Source organism: Primulina eburnea, unplaced genomic scaffold (assembly GCF_022965805.1).
Source record: "Primulina eburnea isolate SZY01 unplaced genomic scaffold, ASM2296580v1 ctg462_ERROPOS2638552, whole genome shotgun sequence".
NCBI lineage: Eukaryota > Viridiplantae > Streptophyta > Magnoliopsida > Lamiales > Gesneriaceae > Primulina > Primulina eburnea.
In genome coordinates, this window is record NW_027331273.1 from 153,374 (window position 1) to 175,354 (window position 21,981).

Consider the following 21,981-nt stretch of genomic DNA (forward strand, 5'->3'; position numbering starts at 1 on the left):
CATTCTTTTACATAATATTAAGATTCGTTTAAATCTCATCCATCAATTTGAAATAATTATTCTTCCAATTCTTTTGAAATAAAATATTTTTTTTGTTGTACAGATGCCAACCCCTTAATCAATATAAGCAGCACTAAATTTCTGCCATATAATATTCATATAACATTCACACACAAAGACAACAACATCCCCTCTTGGGGATGAGCAAACGATCCATATAGAATAACCATAATAAATACAACACGTATCTATACAATAATATATGATATGCAATGCATGCATTTGTGAAGATATCAAGTTAAATGTCCATCCACTGAGCATGTATCAGAATCAATCAAATCACTATTAAATCAATGCTCGATTCGGCACACCGGTCTCAGTAAGTATAAGGAAATATATGTATGATAGTGTCGGCAGAGTGCCATCAAATCTCAAATCTCAACCAATCTATCACATGCCATGAATGACTGTGATTATGAGCCACATAATGCCAAAAACAGTATCATGCTCAAAACCCCATAATAGACATACAATGATAAAAAAAAAAAAAAAGTATCCAAGGATCATAACTCAACAAATAAGGCATATAGATAAATATATTTTCAGTCAAATCAATCAATCATATATCATATGACACAGATACATGTCGTATGTTACTCAATCACAAGAAACATCTTTGTTCCCAGTTTACTGTAGCTCTATTCAAAATTAGGATTTCAATACAGAAAATCAATCTACATAATCAAAATATTCATTTCAAACAATTCATTCATTCAAATGCAATTCTAATAACGTATTTAAATATATTAATTTGTTCTACGCTATTCAATTTAACCTTTACATTATTAGGACAATTATATCACATTATAAATCCTAATAACTTATTTTTACAATCATTAATATACATCTATTCATTTACAATAAAATTTTCAAGTAACGGAATTGTTTTAAAACTTTGAAAATTTATATAAAATTGAAATCATAACATAATTCTATTCCGACTTTGAAAGTTAGTTTCTCTTCGGCTATTCTATCACATATATTGATTTCGAATTCAAATACATATTATTCCAGCAATTTAGTAAATAAAAATGTTAAATACAAGAGAAAATTACCTCAAAAAAACGCTTTCAACATGAATATTCTGAATATATAATTTGTTTTGAGTTTCAACAACGTTTTGAGGTAGATTCGAACAATAGAACTTTATTTCGTTATTTATTTTTCGAAGTTTCAGATGAAATGATGCACATGTGCGCTATTTCTTTTGTCTGAAACTATATTTTACACTTCAAATTAGCAAAAATTGTCAACATGAAAGATATAGATTTATGTCTTTACTTTCATATGACGTTGATCGCACTCAATTTGGACACCGGTCATGAAATTATGCTCATTCTCCTAGAATGTATCAGTGCGGGAACTTCAATTGGCACGTTTATAGTTGGAGTGGGTAAATATAAGTTCCTAAAAAACATGCACAAAAGCAACTCTGAGACGGTCTCACGAGTCGATTTTATGGGGCATGTCTCCTATTTAGTTACTCATTAAAAGTATTACTTTCTATGTAAAAAAATATTATTTATTATTATAAATATGAGCAAGGTTGACCCGTATCATGGATAAAGATCTTCGAGACCATATCATAAAAACCTACTAAAAAAATGAAATGCATCGATGTGAGAGAGAGAAGCTGAAATTTTTTTATGTTTAAGAGAAATTAAGAAGAGCTTATGCATAATTTTTTTTAAATTTAAACTATAATTTTAATTATCTTAAACAGATAATTGGATTATCTCAAATAAATAATGGAGTAAATAATGCTTAAATATAAATGTAATATATTAATTTTTTGTCAGATTTTAATTCAATATAAAATTCAATTTAATTGGACTACCGTGAAACATTAGAATTAATATCTTTGTAAGGTGTAAATGTCAGTATCTCTCACATATTCATCATCGCTACACTTAACTATCCAAAATTGTATATTAGCAATACTTTTTAATTAATGTTTATATTATATTCTTGTCCAACTATAAACTAGAAAATTCTTTAAATCATTTTTTCTTTCAACAACTAATTTTTTTAAGAGTGTGTTCTTTCGTATAATATGTTTATTAGAAATATCTGCACTTGTTGAAAGCCAGTTTTCAAAAGATAATTTATCACAAAAACTAAAAAAAAATTGTTCAATTACAAAAAACTAGTTGTTTCTTCTCTAAATTTAGATTCAAAATATTTAAATAGCTTAGAATCGTTACCTGTTTGACACAAGCATGCGTATATTTGAGAACTGTCAATACAATTTCCACCCAATGATCTTTTCTCGATGTGTCGTTAAGTTCTATAACCACCTTTCTGTTGTCATTTGTAAACTTTCGGAGGATATTTGAATTTAGTTCACAAATCACTGGAGGGAAGCGTCACATTTTCGAAATGTTTGGTGAAAATATTAAATACGTGGTGAGGCACACTCAAGTTCCATCGGATTGCTCATATTTAATTGATTTGGATGATGATGTGTTTGTTGGACAGTCTCTTGTTCTTGATGTTGCTCCTTCATTGGAAATATCATGATCATATGCGTCAACATTGAATGAAAGAAAATCGTGATCATGAAACTCGGGTATGATGCTCTTTCTCTTGCCCTTACCACTCTGACTTAAACCGGTCATTTATATAAAAATAAAATTGAAGTAATTAGGAAAATAAATGAACAACTGACAGTAATCGACAATTGATATTTTGATCACGGAGAAATAAAATATGAATTGTGGATTAATGATTGAGAATTAAGAGATAATTGTGTGGGAAAAATGTAAGAGGTGAGGGTAATTTATAAGATTGAATTCGTAAAATTTAAAAGAAAATCAATGGTCTACTGGTCTGTCCGGATCCAAGTCGATCGTTGCACTATAGTCATGTCATTGTGACAGGTGATCCACATGATCGTGGTCGTTGATCTTCAGCTGCTACTTGATCCGTTGATTGTAGTCGTCCGTTTAATATAAAAAAAATTAATTAAATATTGTCAACCCGTCTATTTCGACCCTAAAATAATAACCGGACCTTTTAATCGGTTACAATACAATCACGATTCCAAGTCAAATCCATTGATTCAATTAACCGACCTCTATGGACCACATGCCGTGTCCGAGTTATGCTCCAACCCGGTTCGTAGATTTTTAACCGCTGTGTATGAAATAAACCATCGGGGTCTGATATAAATTGGCGAGAGGGCCTTTGTTCTTGTGATAAATCTTAAATTATGAAGAGAATGCCGACTTTACACGTCAGCTCGTCCAGAAACTTCTATCCGTGTATATATATATATATAAATATATATATAAATATATATATATATATATAATTGCGAAAATATCTTTCTTCGAGACACATCCATAGAATAGAGAATCTGGCGGATTAAAAGTGTTCTTAATCGCCTCGCACGGTGAGTTTCTCAATTGAAACCTAATCTAAGTGATGGTATCTGGATTTTGTTTCTCAATTCGAAACCAGAACAATTTATATGGTGTAAGGTATCGTTTTATCACATCAAAACGTGTATTTTATGGTTTGATACTTAACTTCGTATGTAATTTACCGTTGACAGTGGAATTTGTGGGATTGAATTATGATCCTTGGAATCTGCATTATTTGTTAACGATGTTTGTCTCGGATTGATGGGTTTTTTTCTCGGGTTTTTGTGTTTGAATGAATACATATTTGCCATTCCCATGTTGCATAGTATTGGGTAGGGAAGGAAAATACGGACCTTTCCTTTTGTTTTGTTCACTGCCAGGTTTTATAGCGAATTCTCTTTAGTTTATCTGTATCCGGAGAGGATGTCATATTTTCGCCTCTCTCCATCTCCCTCCTTTAATCCATCCTTCCTTCAATTTATTATTATTCTTGTTTCTCTTGAATCTCAGCATCTGTATTTCTTAGTTACAATGCTTTCTATTGATCCATGGTTTGATGTCTTTCCGTGCAGATGTCTTACTCCAGAAGGTCAAGGTGCGGTTTTTTTTTTGTATTCCTTGTTTTATTTTGGTGTTATAAGTAGTGGTTTGATGCCATATTTTATCCCATTTGTCATAAATCCTGTGCAGGTATTCTCTTTCTCCTTCCCCTTATAAGCGCTACAGTAGATCGATCTCCCGATCTCCATCAAGGAGCAGGTCAGGGTGATCTTTTGTCATGGGCTTCCTAGATTTTAACTTGGCAGATATGTCTAGAACAGAATTGTACTCGTGTAATTGAACTACAGATGTCTCTTGTCATTTGACTGCAGGAGCCGTGACTCCAGTGATGCTGAAAATCCTGGAAATAATTTGTATGTGACAGGACTGTCAACTCGGGTCTCACGGAGGGACCTTGAGAAGCACTTTTCAACTGAGGGAAAGGTACATATTTTTTCTGCATATCTTCCATCCTGTTGGTGTATGGAATATCTTTATGTTCTTGGGAAATTGTCAGCCTTTTTGAACTGATCTTGACATCTCCTGTTAGGTGGAGGATGTCCGTCTTGTAGTTGATCCTTGGACACAGGAATCTCGTGGATTTGGTTTTGTGACGATGTCTACTGTGGGGGATGCTGATCGATGTGTTAAGTACTTGGACCGCTCGGTGCTTCAAGGCAGGGTAATTTCCGTGGAGAAGGTAACAGTTTTTTCTGCACATTTTCTTCTCTGCAACATTCGTATATATGATCTTAGTTGCTATTGCAATGGATAATTGGATCCATTTCCGTGTTGTTTGTATTTAGATGGATATTGTATTTGAAAACTCTTTGTTTCTTTTGGTTAAGTTTTGTTCATAACAGGGTAGCTGTGTGCAGCAGCTCTTCTCCAAACTAACAAATCGAATCGAATACAACGAGCAAATATCAGACTGTTATTCCGAGGGTTGTATGCCCTGCATATCTTTCTTTTTGCAGTATAATCTTGCTGTTATTTTGTCCCTTATATTAATTTTCAGATTCATGCATTTCCCTTTTCTGTATTTGCTAGTCATTTATCAATTAGGAAACATAGTTGATCATTATCAGGGAGTCTGTATCATGGTTTGTGTGCGTGTTTTTGTGCAGGCTAGAAGGCGGAGAGGTCGGACACCTACGCCTGGAAGATATCTCGGGCCGAGAACTGTTCGTGGTATGTTTGGCTGTTATTTATTATAATATTTTTGTTGGGAGATTTTTGTGGTTGATAATTTTCTTGCATTCAGTTCTTCCTAATCTTGTGTTATGTTATCCAGCACGTCGCCGATCTCCTACCTATTCGAGAAGTGTTTCTCCGTGCTATTCATCTGAAAGAGAGAGGGGTAGCAGCAGGTCATACTCTCCTTGTTATAATCGTCGACACCGTTACTACAGTCCATCCAATCGACGTAGGTCATATTCTCATCACAGGCGTGGAAGGTCTTATTCCCGATCACGTTCTCCATCCTACAGCAGGTCTCCTGTTAGAAGGCGAGATCATTCCTACTCTCCTACCTATCACAGGTATTATTCACCTGATGAGTGCTACTACCGAAGGCATCGCCGTTCTTCACCGGAGACTCCTGATGTTTACAAATACAGAAAAAGTCGGTTCCGGTCTCGTTCTCGAAGCATTTCACCAGTGCTAAGGAGATATGAAAGAAGTTACTCACGCAGCATCTCGCCCAGGCGCTCGAGGAGAAGTTACTCATGCAGCATATCACCCAGGCGCAGTCCGTCTCCGAAGTACTATAGAAGGAGCTACTGTCGAAGTGTTTCCCATGGTGACAGCCGGTCTTCACGAAGACATTCTAGGAGTCCTAGTGCCGATTCAACCTCTCAATCTGAGTAAAGTTTGTCATTTCTAGTCTTTCGATTTCATCGTGTCATGGCATCTGTTAAGATGTTGCTCTGCAATTCATAGGTATGCTTTGAGCTTTCGTTTAGGATGAGCTTGTGACTCGTGAAATACTGTCTAAGCTACAAAGATTTGTTGCGTCAGGTTTCCCTAGTTTAAGTTTGTTGTGCCCTGCGTTCCTATGTTATGCCAGGTCTTGTGTGATTTATACTTCTCACGTGTAATAAATACATAATGCGTGGATATGAATAAATACATAAGGCGTGGACCTTTTCATATTTCATGTTTGACATTCAACCAAAAAATTTCTATAAATTAAATCCAATCGACAAGAAATATATATCTTTCATCCTTCGTGTTTGCCATTCCACCAAAAAATTTCTATAAATTAAATCCAGTCGACAAGAACATGTATATTGTTGATATCTGTAGGTGTCTCAGAATTGTTGGTATCAACTCATTCCATCAGACTCATGCTATGTACATACTTGGTGAGCGTTAATTCGGGTTTTTCAGTTTTTACGGTGAGCATTAATTCGGGTTATTATCCTTTAACTCGATTGACTCGGTTAAACTAAATTAATAGATGAATTAATTTGAAATTTTGGTTTCTGTCAATTTGAAAATCCATTAAAAATATCGATTAAATCATTTCAATTTTTTATTTTTAAAAACAGATAATCGATTTTAAAAAAAAAAAGAAATTTTTTTACAAGCCAAAATAATATTCAAATTATATATTTTTGTTGCAGGCCGAACTCTTGTTTTTTTTTTTTTTTTTTAAAAAAATGTTTGGTTCATTGGGTTTTCACAAATTCGGTATGGGTTTCGATTCTAAAAAAAAAAATATTGGTTCGATTCGGTTTTAGGAAATCCCCGACTAATCGAATGCTCCATCCCTACAAACATAGGAATATAAAAAAAAAATACACACGACCTCATACATGCGTAAGCATGTGTAAATGAATAGTTTACAAGAAGAGAGTTTACACTAATTTAGGCTACAGCTATTATTACCAGTTCCAGGCCAGCAGTGTTCTTGAGCATTATTAGATTTTGCTTGCAGGTTTCCTATACAAAGAATGCCGGCCTTCAGCCACAACCTCCCCTGTTAATTTGTTCCGTATCACAACACTTGTCCCATAATAACTGCCTCGATTACCTAAAAACCTCGCCACAATGTCCAATTCATCCTGTAGATCAGTCATGGATAGAAATAGTAACATGAGCTTTGTTGTCATTTATTTATTCAAACGAAAACCACTGGGAAGTGGACTTGAGATAGAACTCAACTGAATATACAAAACAGAAGAGCAAAAGAGAGTTATCGAACATGATCTTCACAGCTCACAATTGACACACAGGTGGCTGATCCTAGATTGTTTCTTTTTACATGTTCAAAGTTGAAAATGGAAGACATATATTTACGGTCAAAAGTATTTGAAGGAAGGGATATCAAATGTGAAATAATGAGCTTTGTTGACAACTGATTTGCAGTTCACATGCATCCTAACTCCAAGAAAACAAAAATACACGTTACTTCAAAATTCCAATCTACCCACTTATAAATCACTTAAATGGACATAACAAAGTCTTGTCTTTTCCTTAATAAAGAACGGGGAAACAAAGTTAAGAAACGTGGCAAAACCAGTAACAAATAGATAACAATCTGACTGCAAAGGGGTAGAGTTCCCACACTTAGGTTTTGTTATATACAAAAATTGAATTGCGTAAAAATCGTGAAGTTAAAAAATGAACAATCTGTGTGCCGGTATAAATCAGCAGCAAAGCAAGCCATTGGTTTTATACCAGGTAAATTAAGACCTTAAGGCTCGAAAAAAATAAAGGGCAGGATGAAATTATGTTTTGTGAATATATAACATGTAAGAGTTTATACATAAAGAAAAAAGAATGAGGCAAGTGCAACAGAACTAGCATATCTGCTTGTGGCTGAACAAACAAATATAAATGATTATTGCACAATATTTCAGATGGGATTCAAAACTCCTCTTTCGACATACGATTCACACCTTTAAGGTGTTCCAACCAATCCACACACTCCACAAAAAGGTAGCTCCATAGTTGGCATCTCCACACCTTAATAAGTAAAATTCCAGGAAAACAGTCGAGGATCTCTTGGCCTAGTGGTATGTGCAATCTAGAGTCATAATCCCTCATTGAGAAAGCAAATCCAACATTAAGATTTAATCTATGTCCACAACGAACATGCATAACAAAAACAGCAATATTTATTAATAATCTGAAAAGCAGAAGATTGGAACAAGAGCGCTTACATGGACCTTAGCAGGGGAGAGATAAGAGATGGACATGTCCACCGATACATCCATGGCCAGACCCTCCCGATGAATAGCCGCAGCCCCGATTTCATCTACTAAAGCTGATATAGCACCCACAGCCAAGTTCCCATTTTCATCCTGCACAAGAATAAAAACCTTGATCCCACATACTATGTGTCATTACTTTAGCTAACAATAGAAAATAAACCAATAACAAGTCCGATTCTCTGAAGCTCAACCACCAATTTTTACATACAGTGAGGCGAGGGGGGACTTGGAAAGAACAAGAGAAGGAATCGTGTTGGAGAGAGTGGAATTTGACGCCTCTAAGGATGAAATACTCGAAGAAGCTCGATTCGTGGTGGGGCCGGTGAGGAGGAAAGGTGAGATCGGCTCCTTCGCCATCTGCCTTTCTCCTCAGAAATTCTTCCACCTTCTCCTCCATTTTTAGTCAACACCAACCAATGCCATTCTCCCTGAGTGGTCATAAATTTTATTCACTCTTTTGACCCAAATATATATATATATATATATATATATATATATATATATATATATATATATATATATATATATATATATATATATATATATATATATATATATATATATATATATATATATATATACGTACACTCTATAAAAGCACGTGTGGAGTAAATAAGAATGATATTTTTTAAGTAAAATTCATAAAATACAATAACATACCAGATCAATTATAATTATAATAAAAAAAAATTTAAACCAATTATCCAAGACAAATGTAATTGTTTGAATGAGCAATTCGTCACAAATAAGAAATTTAGAGCAGGTATTTTGTGAGACGGTCTTACGAATATTTATTTGTGAGACGGGTCAATCCTACCGATATTCACAATAAAAAGTAATACTTATAGCATAAAAAGTAATACTTTTTCATGGATTACCCAAATAAGAGATCCGTCTCACATAATACGACCCGTGAGACCATCTCACGCAAATTTTTGCCAAAAAATTAATGTAGTGTTTTGTTTAAACATAATAAATTTTGAGAAGTTATAACTAAATAATGCATCTTCATATATAATTTAATTGTGTTAATGATTTCATAATCATCAATATTGATTAGTTTTAGTAGCTTAATATTGTATATAAATAACAAGAAAATTAGCAATAGTAATATTTTTTTTTTTACGTGAGGACGTTCAAATATATACGTTGTTGAAGATAAATTTGTTGTCTATATGTTTTTCCACTTAAATTTTGTGCTCCTTAAATATTTTTAAAAAAGTATTGCCTGGAACTTTAGAAATAACCTGTCCTTGGGGTTTCTGCTGCCCCTGCTGCCTCGGTGGCCCTGTAAAATGTCTTTTCTGCAGCTGGGAGCTGGACAGGGCCTGATGCCGCTTCCGATGCATCTCAAAATCAATGTCCCTCAAGGCCTGTCCAGCCTGAAAAGCGCAGCCATTCGCCTAATCATAACTAGCCGGCCTCATCAGCATCACGTCTCGGGGCAGAGTCGGCCTCAACCCATCCATCAAATGCCTCAGCTTCTAGGCGACATCTCTAGCGATGAGGGACACAAAATGCCAGCCCCTGTCAAACTTGCGGATGAACTCCACCACAGTCGAGTCCCTCTATCGGAGACTCATGAACTCCCTCGTCAGGTGGCCCCTGACATCAGTTGGGAATTACTTACCATAGAACGCCTCCTTGCACTGATCCCATGTCTCTCAACATATATATGGTGCACCTGACTCAGTCGCCATCCCTCATATCTAGGTACTGAAAGTGTAGCTCCAGGGATCGAATCCAACCCTCTGCCAGGAATGGATCAATGGTGCCCCCGAACTCCTTCGAGTTGAGCCGCATAAACTGCTCATATATATCAGTCTGAGGTCGGGGAGCCTGCTGCATCTGCTCCAAAAGCCTAGCCATACCATCCAGTACACGGGTAGTTGCATCCGTCGGCGGCGATGGCGGTGGAGGGCCTCTGCCGCCTCCAGGAACATCATCCCGACGATCTGCACTTTTGGTGCGTCTGGGAGGAGTAATATTTGAATAAATTCAATCTATTTTCTAAAACAATAAATCCTTAAATCGTGAAAGCATTTGAACATGTAGTGAGAATCATAAATCACGTAATCATGGAGGTGATGGTACTAAATAATTTAAAACATTTAAAACATAAAAGCTTACAGACTTGAGGCGTGAAGACTGAGCTGCAGAAGCTAGCAGTGGCACAAGCCTATCCAAGAACCTTGCTCTGATACCAACTGAAACATCTACTACTTAAATATACTGTCAATTTTTTTTAAATTTTTTGTAACTTAAATTTCGAAATTTCAAATCTTGCATACATGCAACACTGATGAGAAATACACATTTTTTTAAAATAACCGCGATCAAATAACAGATAAAATGTTGCAGTTTAAAAATTTCCAACTCGCCACTCAATCATGTATTAATAAAATAAAACTAGTAAAACCATGTAATTCAACAACATATCATAAAAACGTATAAAACTGATCGTGTCTACTAAAAACTCATAAAATCGTAATGTGCGAAAAAGTGTTGTCCTCTGGTCGTGTGCGCACATCCAGCACTGGCTACTCAGAGTTCGTCACCTCCAGTCTCCTCCTCAAAATGCTCACCTGCATCACACACGCCTAGTGATCCTAAAGACTCAACACACCTGTACCGATAATAATAAAAACATATACCCAACATGCAACAGTGAAATATACGGATATCAACATACATTTCATGAACTCAAAAGCATAAACGTAAACATGTCATGAGTAATCATATCGAGTCAAAACAGCTCATCGTAACATCATATACATAAGCATTTACTTTAATTGAATTCAATTTTTTAGTTGTGACTTTCGTATCAGCTCTAATCGTATCAGTTCTACTCGATGGATCCATCTACATATAATTGTGGTATCCGGTGGCTGTAAGACCTCAGCGACAGTATTACCCATCCACTGGGCCTAGGCTTCATCATCATTGTTTACATATATCGTCAGTCACAACCAAATCCCATCCTTCAAAAACATCATCGTTTTCATCACTTAACAAAAATCACGCATATAAGCAATTTTCCTAAAAACCAAGCATGCAACGTATTTTCATAATTTCATAAAAATCATAAAATCAGACACGTGATACATGAAATTTAAAAACATGATAAATTTGTACTCAGGGCGCTGCCAGGACTAAAATCTCGACTCGGTTGTAAAATGACAATTTTGCCTCTCGAAATCCAAAATGATCATTTTACCCATGGACCTCTATATTTCGACCCGAAGCTTACCAAACTCCTTAAAACATCCCAAAACATATTAAAAGTATTTATTAGACGTAAACTCGAGCTCGTTTCAAAACTTAAACGATTTATTGTAAAACTTGGACAGCAGTCCCGGTTTTAACCCGAATCCCAAACTTTTCCCAACTCGAAATACAACTTAAACCAACATCACCAGCCTAAAAACCAATTATTCCAGCCTACATATGACTCACGAACAAGCTTGAAAGTTGCAGGAATTTTCCAGGGTCACTCGAACTTCAATCCTAGTCCACCGAACGTGCAACCCTTTGACTCTATGCCCTACCGGCTTGGACTAGCCTTGGGCCAGCACTTCCTAGCCCACCTTAAGATTCTCCTAGACCGACCTAAGCACAGCCATCAGCCCCATGAACGCGCACCACCCGAACACCAAAAATGCACTCCCGAGCTACCTACGCACCACAACCGGCTCCTAGCATAGGGACCTCTCTTCCATTCGAGACCAGCTGGGTATGGACCTCCCCTAGACCTCGGTTGGATCCTCCTAGACAACACATTGGCCTGGTTCAGCCCCCCCCCCTCAGCCGAGCCTACCCTAACCCTTCACCAAGGCAACCCAAAACCCTAGCCGCATAAAAGCAACCTTCGGCCTTCACCTAAAACCGTACACACCCTAGGCTCCAGCATCGTGTCACCTAAAACCACAACATACATGCCCCTTAGCAACAAAATAATCGGCAGCCCCTTGCAATCATACATGAAAACTTGAGCAAGTCAAGAAAAGTATGCAAGATTCATGTCAATCTTGTATAAAACGGAACCACAAGGTACATCATACAATTTTTTGTACAAACACAAAAATTTCTGCATATTATTGGCGTGAATGAATAGAAACGAAGATACATGCGTGCCTTGATGATTTTATGATAGAAAACTTGAAAAAAAACGCGTCGGGGAAGCACCGGAGGAGCGGGGAGGAACTTTCTTGAGGAAAAAAATGAAGGAGCCGTATCTTGCTGCTGAAAATTCACGTGGAGAGGTTGCTGATAGGTGGAGTGGGCGACTGTTAAGTATGGAGTAGGTTTAGGGTTGCATAATGGGGTTTTTTAAAATAGTTAATTAAGCACTAATGAGCCCTAACATGAAAATTAAGTGCTAACAAGGGTTTTGAGCCCATTAAGCTTAAAAATAAACTCATCGAGCCCAAAAACACTCTCGAAAAATATTTCGTTTTGATATGTTTTTGAAAATATTACCCGAGCCCTCAAAAAGTCATTCAAATCGTTAAAATTTGCGTAACAGTTAAAAATATAATCCGACGGGTAAAAATACCCAACCAATATTCATTTTCAAAAAAAATCAGATTTAAGCACCTCATATTAATAATTAAAAATAATAATTCAATAAAAATATTTTTCATGAATATTCCCGGTCTTCGTTCCTCGATCGAGCGTGAAAAGCAACTTAAATCCTAATGCAAGCAATAATTATGCATTAAATGCATAAAATCATTAAACACACAATTTAAATAAAAACCTTAAATTGCATGCATTCAGGTTATATAAATCTAAATTTCTTAGACCTTACAATAGATATGTGAGAGAATAAAATGTAAAATATATTTTTCCTGTAAAGTTTGGATTAAGTTGATTACAAAACTATATATAGCAGTTCACTTCGACAATACTTTTTGTTGAATCTTTAGGCTATTTATTAATTATCGATTATCCACGAAAAATAATGAGAATAAGAGAATGCAAAAACTTGTGTGAGACGGTTTCACGGGTCGTATTTTGTGAGACGGATCTTTTATTTGGTTCTTTCATAAAAAAATATTACTTTTTATGCTAAGAGTATTATTTTTAATTGTGAATATCGGTAGGATTGACCCGTCTCACAGATAAAAATTCGTGAGACCGTCTCACAAGAGACCTGCTCTAAATAGAATGGTGCGTAAGTGGTATAGTTTACACATGTTAGTGATATTAAATCTTATTTTTTTAGCATCAACGTTAATGGGAAAAAAAAATGTAATTTTTAGGGGAGAAAAAGGATAATTTTGGATGTAAAATAAAATTGTCTTTGGAAATTTTATTATTTTAACCTTTTAATTTTAATTTTGTTATGCAAATGAAATGATATCTTAAGTAAAATATTATAACACCAACTAAAATGTCTCTTTCATTTAGAAAGTAATCTTATTTCATTTAATAAAAACTCATAAAAAAATATTTTAGTAAATTTATAATTTATTCATAAGTATCATTATATAAGCCACTTTTAAATACCCAAATATTGAATAATCACATATAAAAAAAATTAAATGTATAAACTTCTTACTTATACACAAACGCTCATAAATATATATAATAAATTGAATAAAAAGTATTATATAGATTTATAATAGTGAGTTTTCAAGGTATTCTTTTGATTCTCTTGTTGTCTCACTGAGCTCCCCCACGGGCACGGGAAGTATCCAATGACTCTCCGACCCGTTTCCCAAGCTCGAGCTCCTAACCGATTTTCCCCATGTTGCCGCCACCCGGACGAAACCCTACCCGGGATCTGCGCTTCCTGCATCCGCGAACGCCTCTCCAGTCTCAATGCCCCAGGCTCACCTGACTTCAGGCGTTGCCGCTCGGTTTCCATTTCGCACGCTGAAGATTCCGTCGCTAGGTGCGGTGAGCCGCATCGCAGGTCGTGCGATGTAGTCTCGGGTCGGGGATCGCTTTCTCGGCTCTTCATTGCCGATGATGTGAAAAGCAGTGGATCTAGGTGTGAGGCTAGAGTCGAATCAAGTAATTTAGGGCTTTCTTCGAGTGTCACTTACACTGTGATAGGGAACAGAAATGAGGATGAGATTAGGGTTTCTGGTGACGCATTGGTCAAACAAAATGTTCACGTGGATGGAGAATTTGATGAAGGAGAATTCAAGACTATGAAGGAATACATAGATCTCGAATTTGGAAACAAGAGTAAAAAATCTAAAGATTTTAGAGAGATTTCTGGGAATCTTTGGGGGGCAGCTTCTGTTTTTCGTAAGAAACTACGAAACTGGAGGCAAAATAATAAGATGAAGAAGCTCAAAAGTATAATCAACGAAAATGGTAATGGCAAGATGATTGTCGGTGAGGGTGATTCTAATTTGTGTGATGACAGGCGAAAATCTGTAGATCATCATTTGGATCTTCTGGGCAGAAAATCTTGTGATACAGAGCCAAGATTTTCCATGGATGCCGGTCAGATTCCTTTGTACGAGACAAGGGCTTCATGGGATGGCTACATGATCGCGAGGAGCATCCCAGGACTTGCTCCAATGTTTTCTGTTGTCGAGAATGGTATTTTGGGTAATATGAATAATAGGTTTGAGAATCATAGGTTGTCTGTTGATGGGCCAATGCATTCTATCATTAAAGATGAGAGTAGCTCCGGGGTTTCGGGCTTGGGTTCAGGACATTCTAATTCGGATTCTTCTTCTTCTATGAGGCGAAGTAGCTTTGATCGGTCTAGTTCAGTGAGGAGTGTTGGAAAGAAATTTGTCAATGCAGACAATCAAGGACCTGCAAATGTTGAGTTGGTGATTACAGCGAGGGAATTGAATGATTGTCATTTAGATTCTAGTAGAGATGATGGCTTGGAGAAATTTGGTTCACTTTCAAGAAACGGGAAGCCCAAGATGTCTGCTGGATGGCACAAAGTCTGCAACGTGCTCGGTTTCAAGCACAGCAGTAGTCAGGATAAGCTCGAAACCTTTGCTCAAAATTGTACTAACTCACCAACTGTTGACACCCTGGACAAGCAAGGGAAGGAGGCTGGCCGAGATCTTGGCAAAGTAGTAGATTGGAACCTACCCCGTAGTCGAAGTGTTGTTGGTTCAAGAAATTCATGTGCGGTCATAGGATCAAATTATGGCAGGAGAAGTGTTGATAGTGCAGATAAATGTGGCTTAAGCGGAAGGGAAAAGTATATGCTGGAGGGAAATATCAGTCCTAAGAACACCTTGAATGATCTTGACAGTGGGATTGTCCCATTCTACATGGCACCATTGAAGAGCGTGAGAAGTAATAAGCTTGGGAAATTGAAACTGCAGAACTCTTGGGAAATTCAAACTGCAGAACTCCCATTATGATGCCGGGAATGTTTTCCATTTAAACTAACGGAGATTACACACTGTTCTCTGTACGATTATCAATTTGTGAACTATGATAACCGTGTAACTGTTTTTTGTAATGTGTCTCTCTATATATGATAGTTTAAGTTTCTATGAATCTGTCATTTTTTTTTTACGAAATTTTTTTTTGCTTGAAATCTCTTCCCGGATGGGTAAGATGTCCAGGGTCTCAGTGGTATTAGAACGTTAAATCACCAAAAGATGTAAAAGCATTTACTTGCAGTTCAAACAGAAAGTATCCACATGGTAAGTTTGAGGTACAGTTTTTTTTAAGGTAATCAGCGGAGAGTTCCCACCGGCTTCTTATATGTATATCTTTTTGCTACGACAATGAACGCTCCCAAGTTCAGCACACTCAGCAGCACCAGTATCCCGAAGAAGTAATGAAGATGGCCATAATTCAGGTTCTTTGCTATCCATCCAGGCTTCCCGTTTCTTGTAGTAATATCCATGACAATTGTCACCAGTACAGAGCTTACGTAGTTACCCAGAGCAGTTGTGATTAGTGACAGAGCCGCACATAAACTTCTCATTGAATCAGGAGCTTGCTCATAGAAAAATTCCAGCTGACCGATGTATGTGAACACTTCAGCACAGCCTATGATGAAGTACTGAGGCACCTGCCAGAATACTGATATTGGTGCTTCTTTCACGCCATAGCTGTTATGTCTTTTCACAATACCAAGCCTCACGTACTCTAAAATTGCGGCTGAAACCATGGAAAAGATTGATATGAAGAGTCCAGCTCCCATGCGCTGCAACTGCGTGAGGCCATTTTTGTGACCAGTGAACCTTCTTGTTATTTTAATGATATATCTGTCGTATACTGGCACCCAGAATATGACACTGAGAGTGTCGAATATGGAGAGTGATGCTTCTGGAATTTTGAAGTTCGATGGGCCTACTCGAGTATCCATGTACCCGCCTTGTAACACGAATAAGTTGCTCATTTGTCCATACACTGTGCTGAAGATAATACCGGTTGCCCATATGGGGAGCAATCGTATAATACCTTTGAGTTCCTCAACTTGTGTTACAGTGCAAAGTCTCCATGGATTTATTGACCCCTTGTTTTGTTCTGTTTGTGTCTCCACTGCTGCCTTGTCAAAAAAACTGTGAATTCCGATTTTATGTTAGTGAAATTTAATTAGTCTAGGTTCTTTTTTCATTCGAGCATTTTCTTTGGGGCCAATTTTTCAATGTGTGCCCTCAAAACTAGTTTGTAACGGGGCTCACTTTAGCCTAACAGTCCCAGTTTAAGAAACTAGTCTGTTTGGTGAAGCACGTTTCAAGTATTGACAGTTTCATTTTGACCTATTATATTCCAAAACATTGTGTTTAAGTTGATAGGCTAATAGAACAAGATTTGTCTCAGAAACATACCTCAATTCATTTGTGTGGTCAAGCTTCCGACTGCCTACAATAGCAGACTCAGCATCAGTAGTCTCATATAAAAGAGCCCGGTCAACCGGTACCTGGACCCGGTATTTTCTCAACGAAGCCACGACTACCTGGCAAAGCCGTGTCAGAGGGCTGCCTCCAGCATTCTGATACCGATACAATCGAGTTCCCAAGAAGAAAAATGACACGGCTATTGCCATTGCGACGGCAGGAATCCCGAATCCCCAACCCCAGCCGATGGTCACTTGTACCCAAACCACCACAGAAGAGGCAATTAGTGCGCCGATATTTATTGAAAAATAGAACCAGTTGAAGAAAGAACCCTTGTGTACTTTCTCAAATTCATCAGCATCATCAAATTGATCTGCTCCATAGGAGGAGACACAAGGCTTGATGCCACCAGTTCCTAATGCCACCAAGTACAGTGCAACAAAACAAGCAGCGGTTTGAGAACCTGTAGCACTGCAAACGTCTTTTTCGTAGCACGTTGGCCTCAGGCCAGGCACCGATGCTGATATAGTCAACAATGTCATCCCCTACATCACCAAAACACCTTTCATTTCATTTTAAATATATATTCAACAATGTCTATGGTGACCCACTCTTTCCAGCGTACGCCGACCAAATAATGGCGTTCGGTTCATACATCTTGATCCAACACTAATTTGAGTACACGAATAAACTTATCAAAATTGGGTATGTGAGTGATAGTCATTGACCATGCATACTGTTACCTTGATGTTGAACAATAAGCTAAGAGGCAAGCCTAAACTTAAAAGAATAGCTTAGTAGGTTAGGAAAGTCTCTTAACCTTGCAAGCCTATCAACAATTTTCTAGTAGAGTTTTGGCAGAATCGCAACATAAAATCTGAGGGGGAAACTTACAATGACATAGATGATGGAGAAACTGGCTATAGTCCAGTATCGTCCGAGATATGCGTCAGCAAGAAATGCACCGATCAGGGGTGTGATGTAGCAAGTTCCGGACCAATTCGACAGATTTTTGGAAGCTGTAGCACTTGGTTGATCCAGTTGATTTGTGAAGTAATCAATGAGGTTAGTACTCATTCCATAGTATGCTAGTCTTTCACAGCATTCGTTTCCTGCGAAACATATAGAATTGAATCATATGCTTTCCTCATTTTTATTCAACAGTTGCTCGATATAATAATCTAAACGTTGATACAATGTTCATATATGTACCAAGAATAAAGGGGCAGGCCCTCCAAGTTCCTGTTTTCTTCTTGTTTGCAGGATTGTTGCGGTAGTCTAACGTCCCGTCTTTCGTGTAGTTTTCTTCCTCGGCCATGGATCTTACTGTCAAGCCTGGGAATATGAAGAATATGTGAGCTTATGTCAAGAAACATCAGGTGGTGTTGGCTTTTTCTAATCACATTTTGTTGAGTTTTTTGCATGAATATCACATATATAAATCGAATATGGATGTAGAGACGGAATGAATATATGATATGATATATAATCATTAAAAAAATTAGGTATTAAAATAAAATATTCTAAGCAGAAAATAAAATCTCAAGTGATCAAATAAAATATTCTAGCCATTAAAGAAATTATTATCCACATTACAAAATACTAGTCAATGAATAAGATGTTTTGTTTACTACTAAAATGCATACATCAAGGTTAATTAATTTCTGACTTTTTCCAATTTTATTTCTTGGAAAAAAGAATTCAAAAGAGCTATTTCATAGATTGTTTCTGTTCTTTTGATGTATCCAAACTTCTTTAAAAAATAATGCAATAATAATACATGAGGGGCAAAGAGTAATTACATTATAAGATTACAAAAATATTTTGCTTTTGTTTAATTAAAAAAAATATCAAAAATATATTTACTAAATTCAAAATATTTCTATAACTAACATATCCCAATAAAATTTTAATTTATTTTTATCCATATTTTTGAATGTTTAAATGTTCACACAATAAAAAATAAAGCAAATTTAACACATATGTTAAAAAAAAACCTGGAACACATCTACACCATTTTTTATGACAATAGAACCGAATATGTTATCATTCAATATACACTGAGTAAATCTTTGAAATTTATTTTTCTCATGAAACATATATGAATGTAAACACTTGTAAAATTTCGTAATAGTCGTCAATTTGATGTTATTATCACTCTCTGCCGTGTCGATTGCTTCAAATTACATTTCACAAAAATTACACACTGTATTTCTCAAAAAATAATAATAATAATAATAATTTTAAGACATTCGGCCGTCCATGAATAATGCCAACAACATGCGAGAAAGCTGGCCAAGGGAATTACACCAAACTACGATGTTTGACAATAATAATCATACAATTTTATAATAAATTGGGGGCCCATTCTTTAAAATATTTGGGATTATAATTTGTCTTAAATTTTATTATATATTTTTAAAATAATTTATTTAGATTAAAATATAAGATCTTACTTCTATCATACTAACCTTGAAACCTCGTGCGTAGGAGGCGAAGCGAACACTCTAACCGAAGAAATCGTGAGAGCCTTTGAATGGAGGATCGTATCACTAAAACCTTTATATTTATATTACATTACATTTATTTCCTCGATCGAAATATTTAAAACAAATGTTATTTTAGGAAAATAAAATCAATAAAATGATATTCCATAATATATACACACAATTAGTCAATTACAAAGAAGAGAAACGTAATCTACAAGTCAAAATTACAACAATCCCCTTTGATTATTTGTTACCAGTAGATTTCAAAATATTTCAACTTCCACGGCAAAGTGAAGAAAAAAGAAATCATTAAAAGATGGAAGACCATTTTGTCTAAAAATATCAAGATTTTATAATATTTTTTTAGCATATTGTTTCATTTTTAACTGATTTAATTAATGAAAACGTATATGAGTTCGTACTTGATTAAATATACTGAAAAATAATTGATCCATTGTCATTTTCAGGCAATCTTTTTTTTTCTTTATGTTTTCTATTTTATAAATATTATAGAAATTATAGAAAGTGTATATATGTTTGAAATTATTTTTAAAAAAATTACAGATTGGCGACCGTCCAAAGGATATTTATAGAGTAGGCAAAAACTTGTGTGAGACGGTCTCACAGGTCATATTTGTAAGAAAGATCTCTTATTTGGGTCATCCATTGAAAAGTAGTATTACTTTTTATACTAAGAATATTATTTTTATTGTGAATATGTGTATGGTTGACTCGTCTCACAGAGTAAGATCCGTGAGACGGTCTCATATGAGACTCACTCTATAGATTAATACCGGATGTGAAACAATTAATGGAAAATAAAATTTAATTACACTTACCAAATCTTTAATTATAGTAAATTGAGAAAATCAGGCCACTGGTTCTTCAAATTGAATTCAAATCTTGAAAAAATGCATGATTTATTTTATTTTATTTTTTGAAATGAGAATGCCATTTATCAAATGTTGTCCTTACAATCGTGGGAAATGACATTACATAATATATCTGGAGGGTGAAACGTAATAAAAGGATTTGCATAAGATATGGTCGCTCGAGCAAGAGAATCAACCACCATATTTGCTTGTCTTCTAACATGTTGAATTTTGATTGACAGATGTGCATCGAGGAGTTTACAACAACCGGAGATAATTGAGCCAAACTCTGTGTGGTCAACAGTCTTTGAGGTGATCGCATTTACCACTGTTTGTGAGTCAGTCTCAAATATTATGTCATCGAGTTCTAGAGAGGTTGTCCATGCGATAGCGTCAAGAAGGGAAAATGCTTCGGCCTCTTTAACTTCATACAGACCATATTTCACACTTTTTTTGCTCTCCATGAATTCCCCTGCCGAGTCTCACACCACAGCTCCGAAACCCATAGCTTCATGTTCGTTAAACAATGCTGCATCCACATTGCACTTCACAGATGGATCCATCGATAATCCGCGTCCCAACGAGAGCTTGAGGCTTATGTTTTTGTAGAGTTCTTTTGTGCTTGAGTCCAGTTCCATAACATATCATAGTCGAGTGCAACAGTGGTTTGCGGAGGTATAGACACACCGCTCCATAATTTCTCATTTCGATAGCGCCATATGCTCCATAGTGTAGCCGAGAGAATTGGTTGTGCAGCCTTGGGAAATTTAGTCAGACTTTCAAACTTACAATTTAAGAATGAAATAGCTTCTCTTGCACAATTCGTCACGAGGAGATCAAGCTTTGCAATTTTCCAACAATCCTTTGCATATGGGAGTCAATGAATATATGACAATTGTTTTCCAATCCCGATTCACATATCACACAGCTGGAAGGTACCTGTATATTCCTTCATTGAATTTTCAAGCGGCAAGGTAGGAAGTCACGCGCTGCTCTCCATAGGAATGATCGTATTTTCGGAGGTGTTGATAAATTCCATATCTTGGACCAGTCCCCATTCTGACGATGTTCCTGCTCATGGTTGGTAATGGTTTCCATGATGATTCGGTACCCTGACTTCACTGTATAGCTTCCATTTATGCTAAAGTGCCATATACGGTCATCAGTTGATCCCCAGAGGATTCAACGGGATATTCATAATTTCCTGGACATCTCGTGGGGCAAAAATTTCGTGGAGTTTTCCCGTGTTCCACTGCCTCGTATCTGGGATCAGCAGCTCCTTCACATACTTCACTTCCTCTTGATGCGTATACGGTGTTTGGATATAAAAGTTTATGGAATCTCTTAGCCATTGGTGTGTCCAGATTTGTATATGCTGACCATCTCCGACTTTCCATCGTAACCCACGAGCCAAGATCGCTTTTGAGTACCAAATACTTCTCCATATGAAGCTAGGATTTGATCCTAAGTGTTTCCATGAAGTCTTTTTTCGGAAAATATTTAGCTTTGAGTAATCTTGATGATAACGTATTTGGGGCTGAAATAAGCTTCCAACCTTGCTTAGCAAGCATGGCTAGATTATAGGCTTCGAGATTGCGAAAACCAAGACCTCCGCTTTCCTTTCGATTGCAGATTCTGTTCCAAGTCGT

General features: G+C 36.3%; 4 protein-coding genes across 13 annotated transcripts; 2 read left to right on the top strand and 2 right to left on the bottom strand.

Annotated features, from left to right (window-relative positions):
- The first annotated feature begins 3,371 nt into the window (after window positions 1-3,371).
- LOC140821220 (serine/arginine-rich splicing factor SR45a-like) lies at window positions 3,372-6,123 on the top strand. Of its 8 annotated transcripts, none has more exons than XM_073181651.1 (8): window positions 3,372-3,454; window positions 3,998-4,020; window positions 4,116-4,184; window positions 4,298-4,409; window positions 4,516-4,665; window positions 4,829-4,941; window positions 5,093-5,156; window positions 5,260-6,123. In XM_073181651.1, exons 2-8 carry the CDS (start codon window positions 3,998-4,000, stop codon window positions 5,629-5,631), a joined length of 903 nt encoding a protein of 300 aa, XP_073037752.1. In that variant the 5' UTR covers window positions 3,372-3,454; the 3' UTR covers window positions 5,632-6,123. The 8 variants fall into 8 exon arrangements, with proteins under 8 accessions (XP_073037752.1, XP_073037754.1, XP_073037746.1 ...); XM_073181653.1 differs by having other exon boundaries at window positions 5,093-5,153; XM_073181645.1 differs by having other exon boundaries at window positions 4,829-5,156.
- Window positions 6,124-6,721: 598 nt separating this feature from the next.
- On the bottom strand, window positions 6,722-8,628 carry LOC140821219 (uncharacterized). Of its 3 annotated transcripts, none has more exons than XM_073181641.1 (3): window positions 8,394-8,626; window positions 8,135-8,275; window positions 6,722-7,033 (listed from the first exon to the last, which is right to left on the bottom strand). In XM_073181641.1, the coding sequence occupies exons 1-3, from the start codon at window positions 8,580-8,582 to the stop codon at window positions 6,890-6,892; spliced, it is 474 nt and encodes a 157-aa protein (XP_073037742.1). In that variant the 5' UTR covers window positions 8,583-8,626; the 3' UTR covers window positions 6,722-6,889. The 3 variants fall into 3 exon arrangements, with proteins under 3 accessions (XP_073037742.1, XP_073037745.1, XP_073037744.1); XM_073181644.1 differs by lacking the exon at window positions 6,722-7,033 and adding an exon at window positions 7,184-7,937 and having other exon boundaries at window positions 8,394-8,628; XM_073181643.1 differs by lacking the exon at window positions 6,722-7,033 and adding an exon at window positions 7,184-7,981 and having other exon boundaries at window positions 8,394-8,628.
- Window positions 8,629-13,832: 5,204 nt separating this feature from the next.
- Window positions 13,833-15,676, top strand: LOC140821223 (protein OCTOPUS-like). Its single transcript, XM_073181655.1, has one exon. It carries the CDS (start codon window positions 13,888-13,890, stop codon window positions 15,535-15,537), a length of 1,650 nt encoding a protein of 549 aa, XP_073037756.1. The 5' UTR covers window positions 13,833-13,887; the 3' UTR covers window positions 15,538-15,676.
- Window positions 15,677-15,805: 129 nt separating this feature from the next.
- Window positions 15,806-18,289, bottom strand: LOC140821222 (protein NRT1/ PTR FAMILY 8.1-like). Its single transcript, XM_073181654.1, has 4 exons — window positions 18,184-18,289; window positions 17,866-18,083; window positions 16,963-17,516; window positions 15,806-16,692 (listed from the first exon to the last, which is right to left on the bottom strand). The coding sequence occupies exons 1-4, from the start codon at window positions 18,287-18,289 to the stop codon at window positions 15,858-15,860; spliced, it is 1,713 nt and encodes a 570-aa protein (XP_073037755.1). The 3' UTR covers window positions 15,806-15,857.
- Between the last annotated feature and the right edge of the window lie 3,692 nt (window positions 18,290-21,981).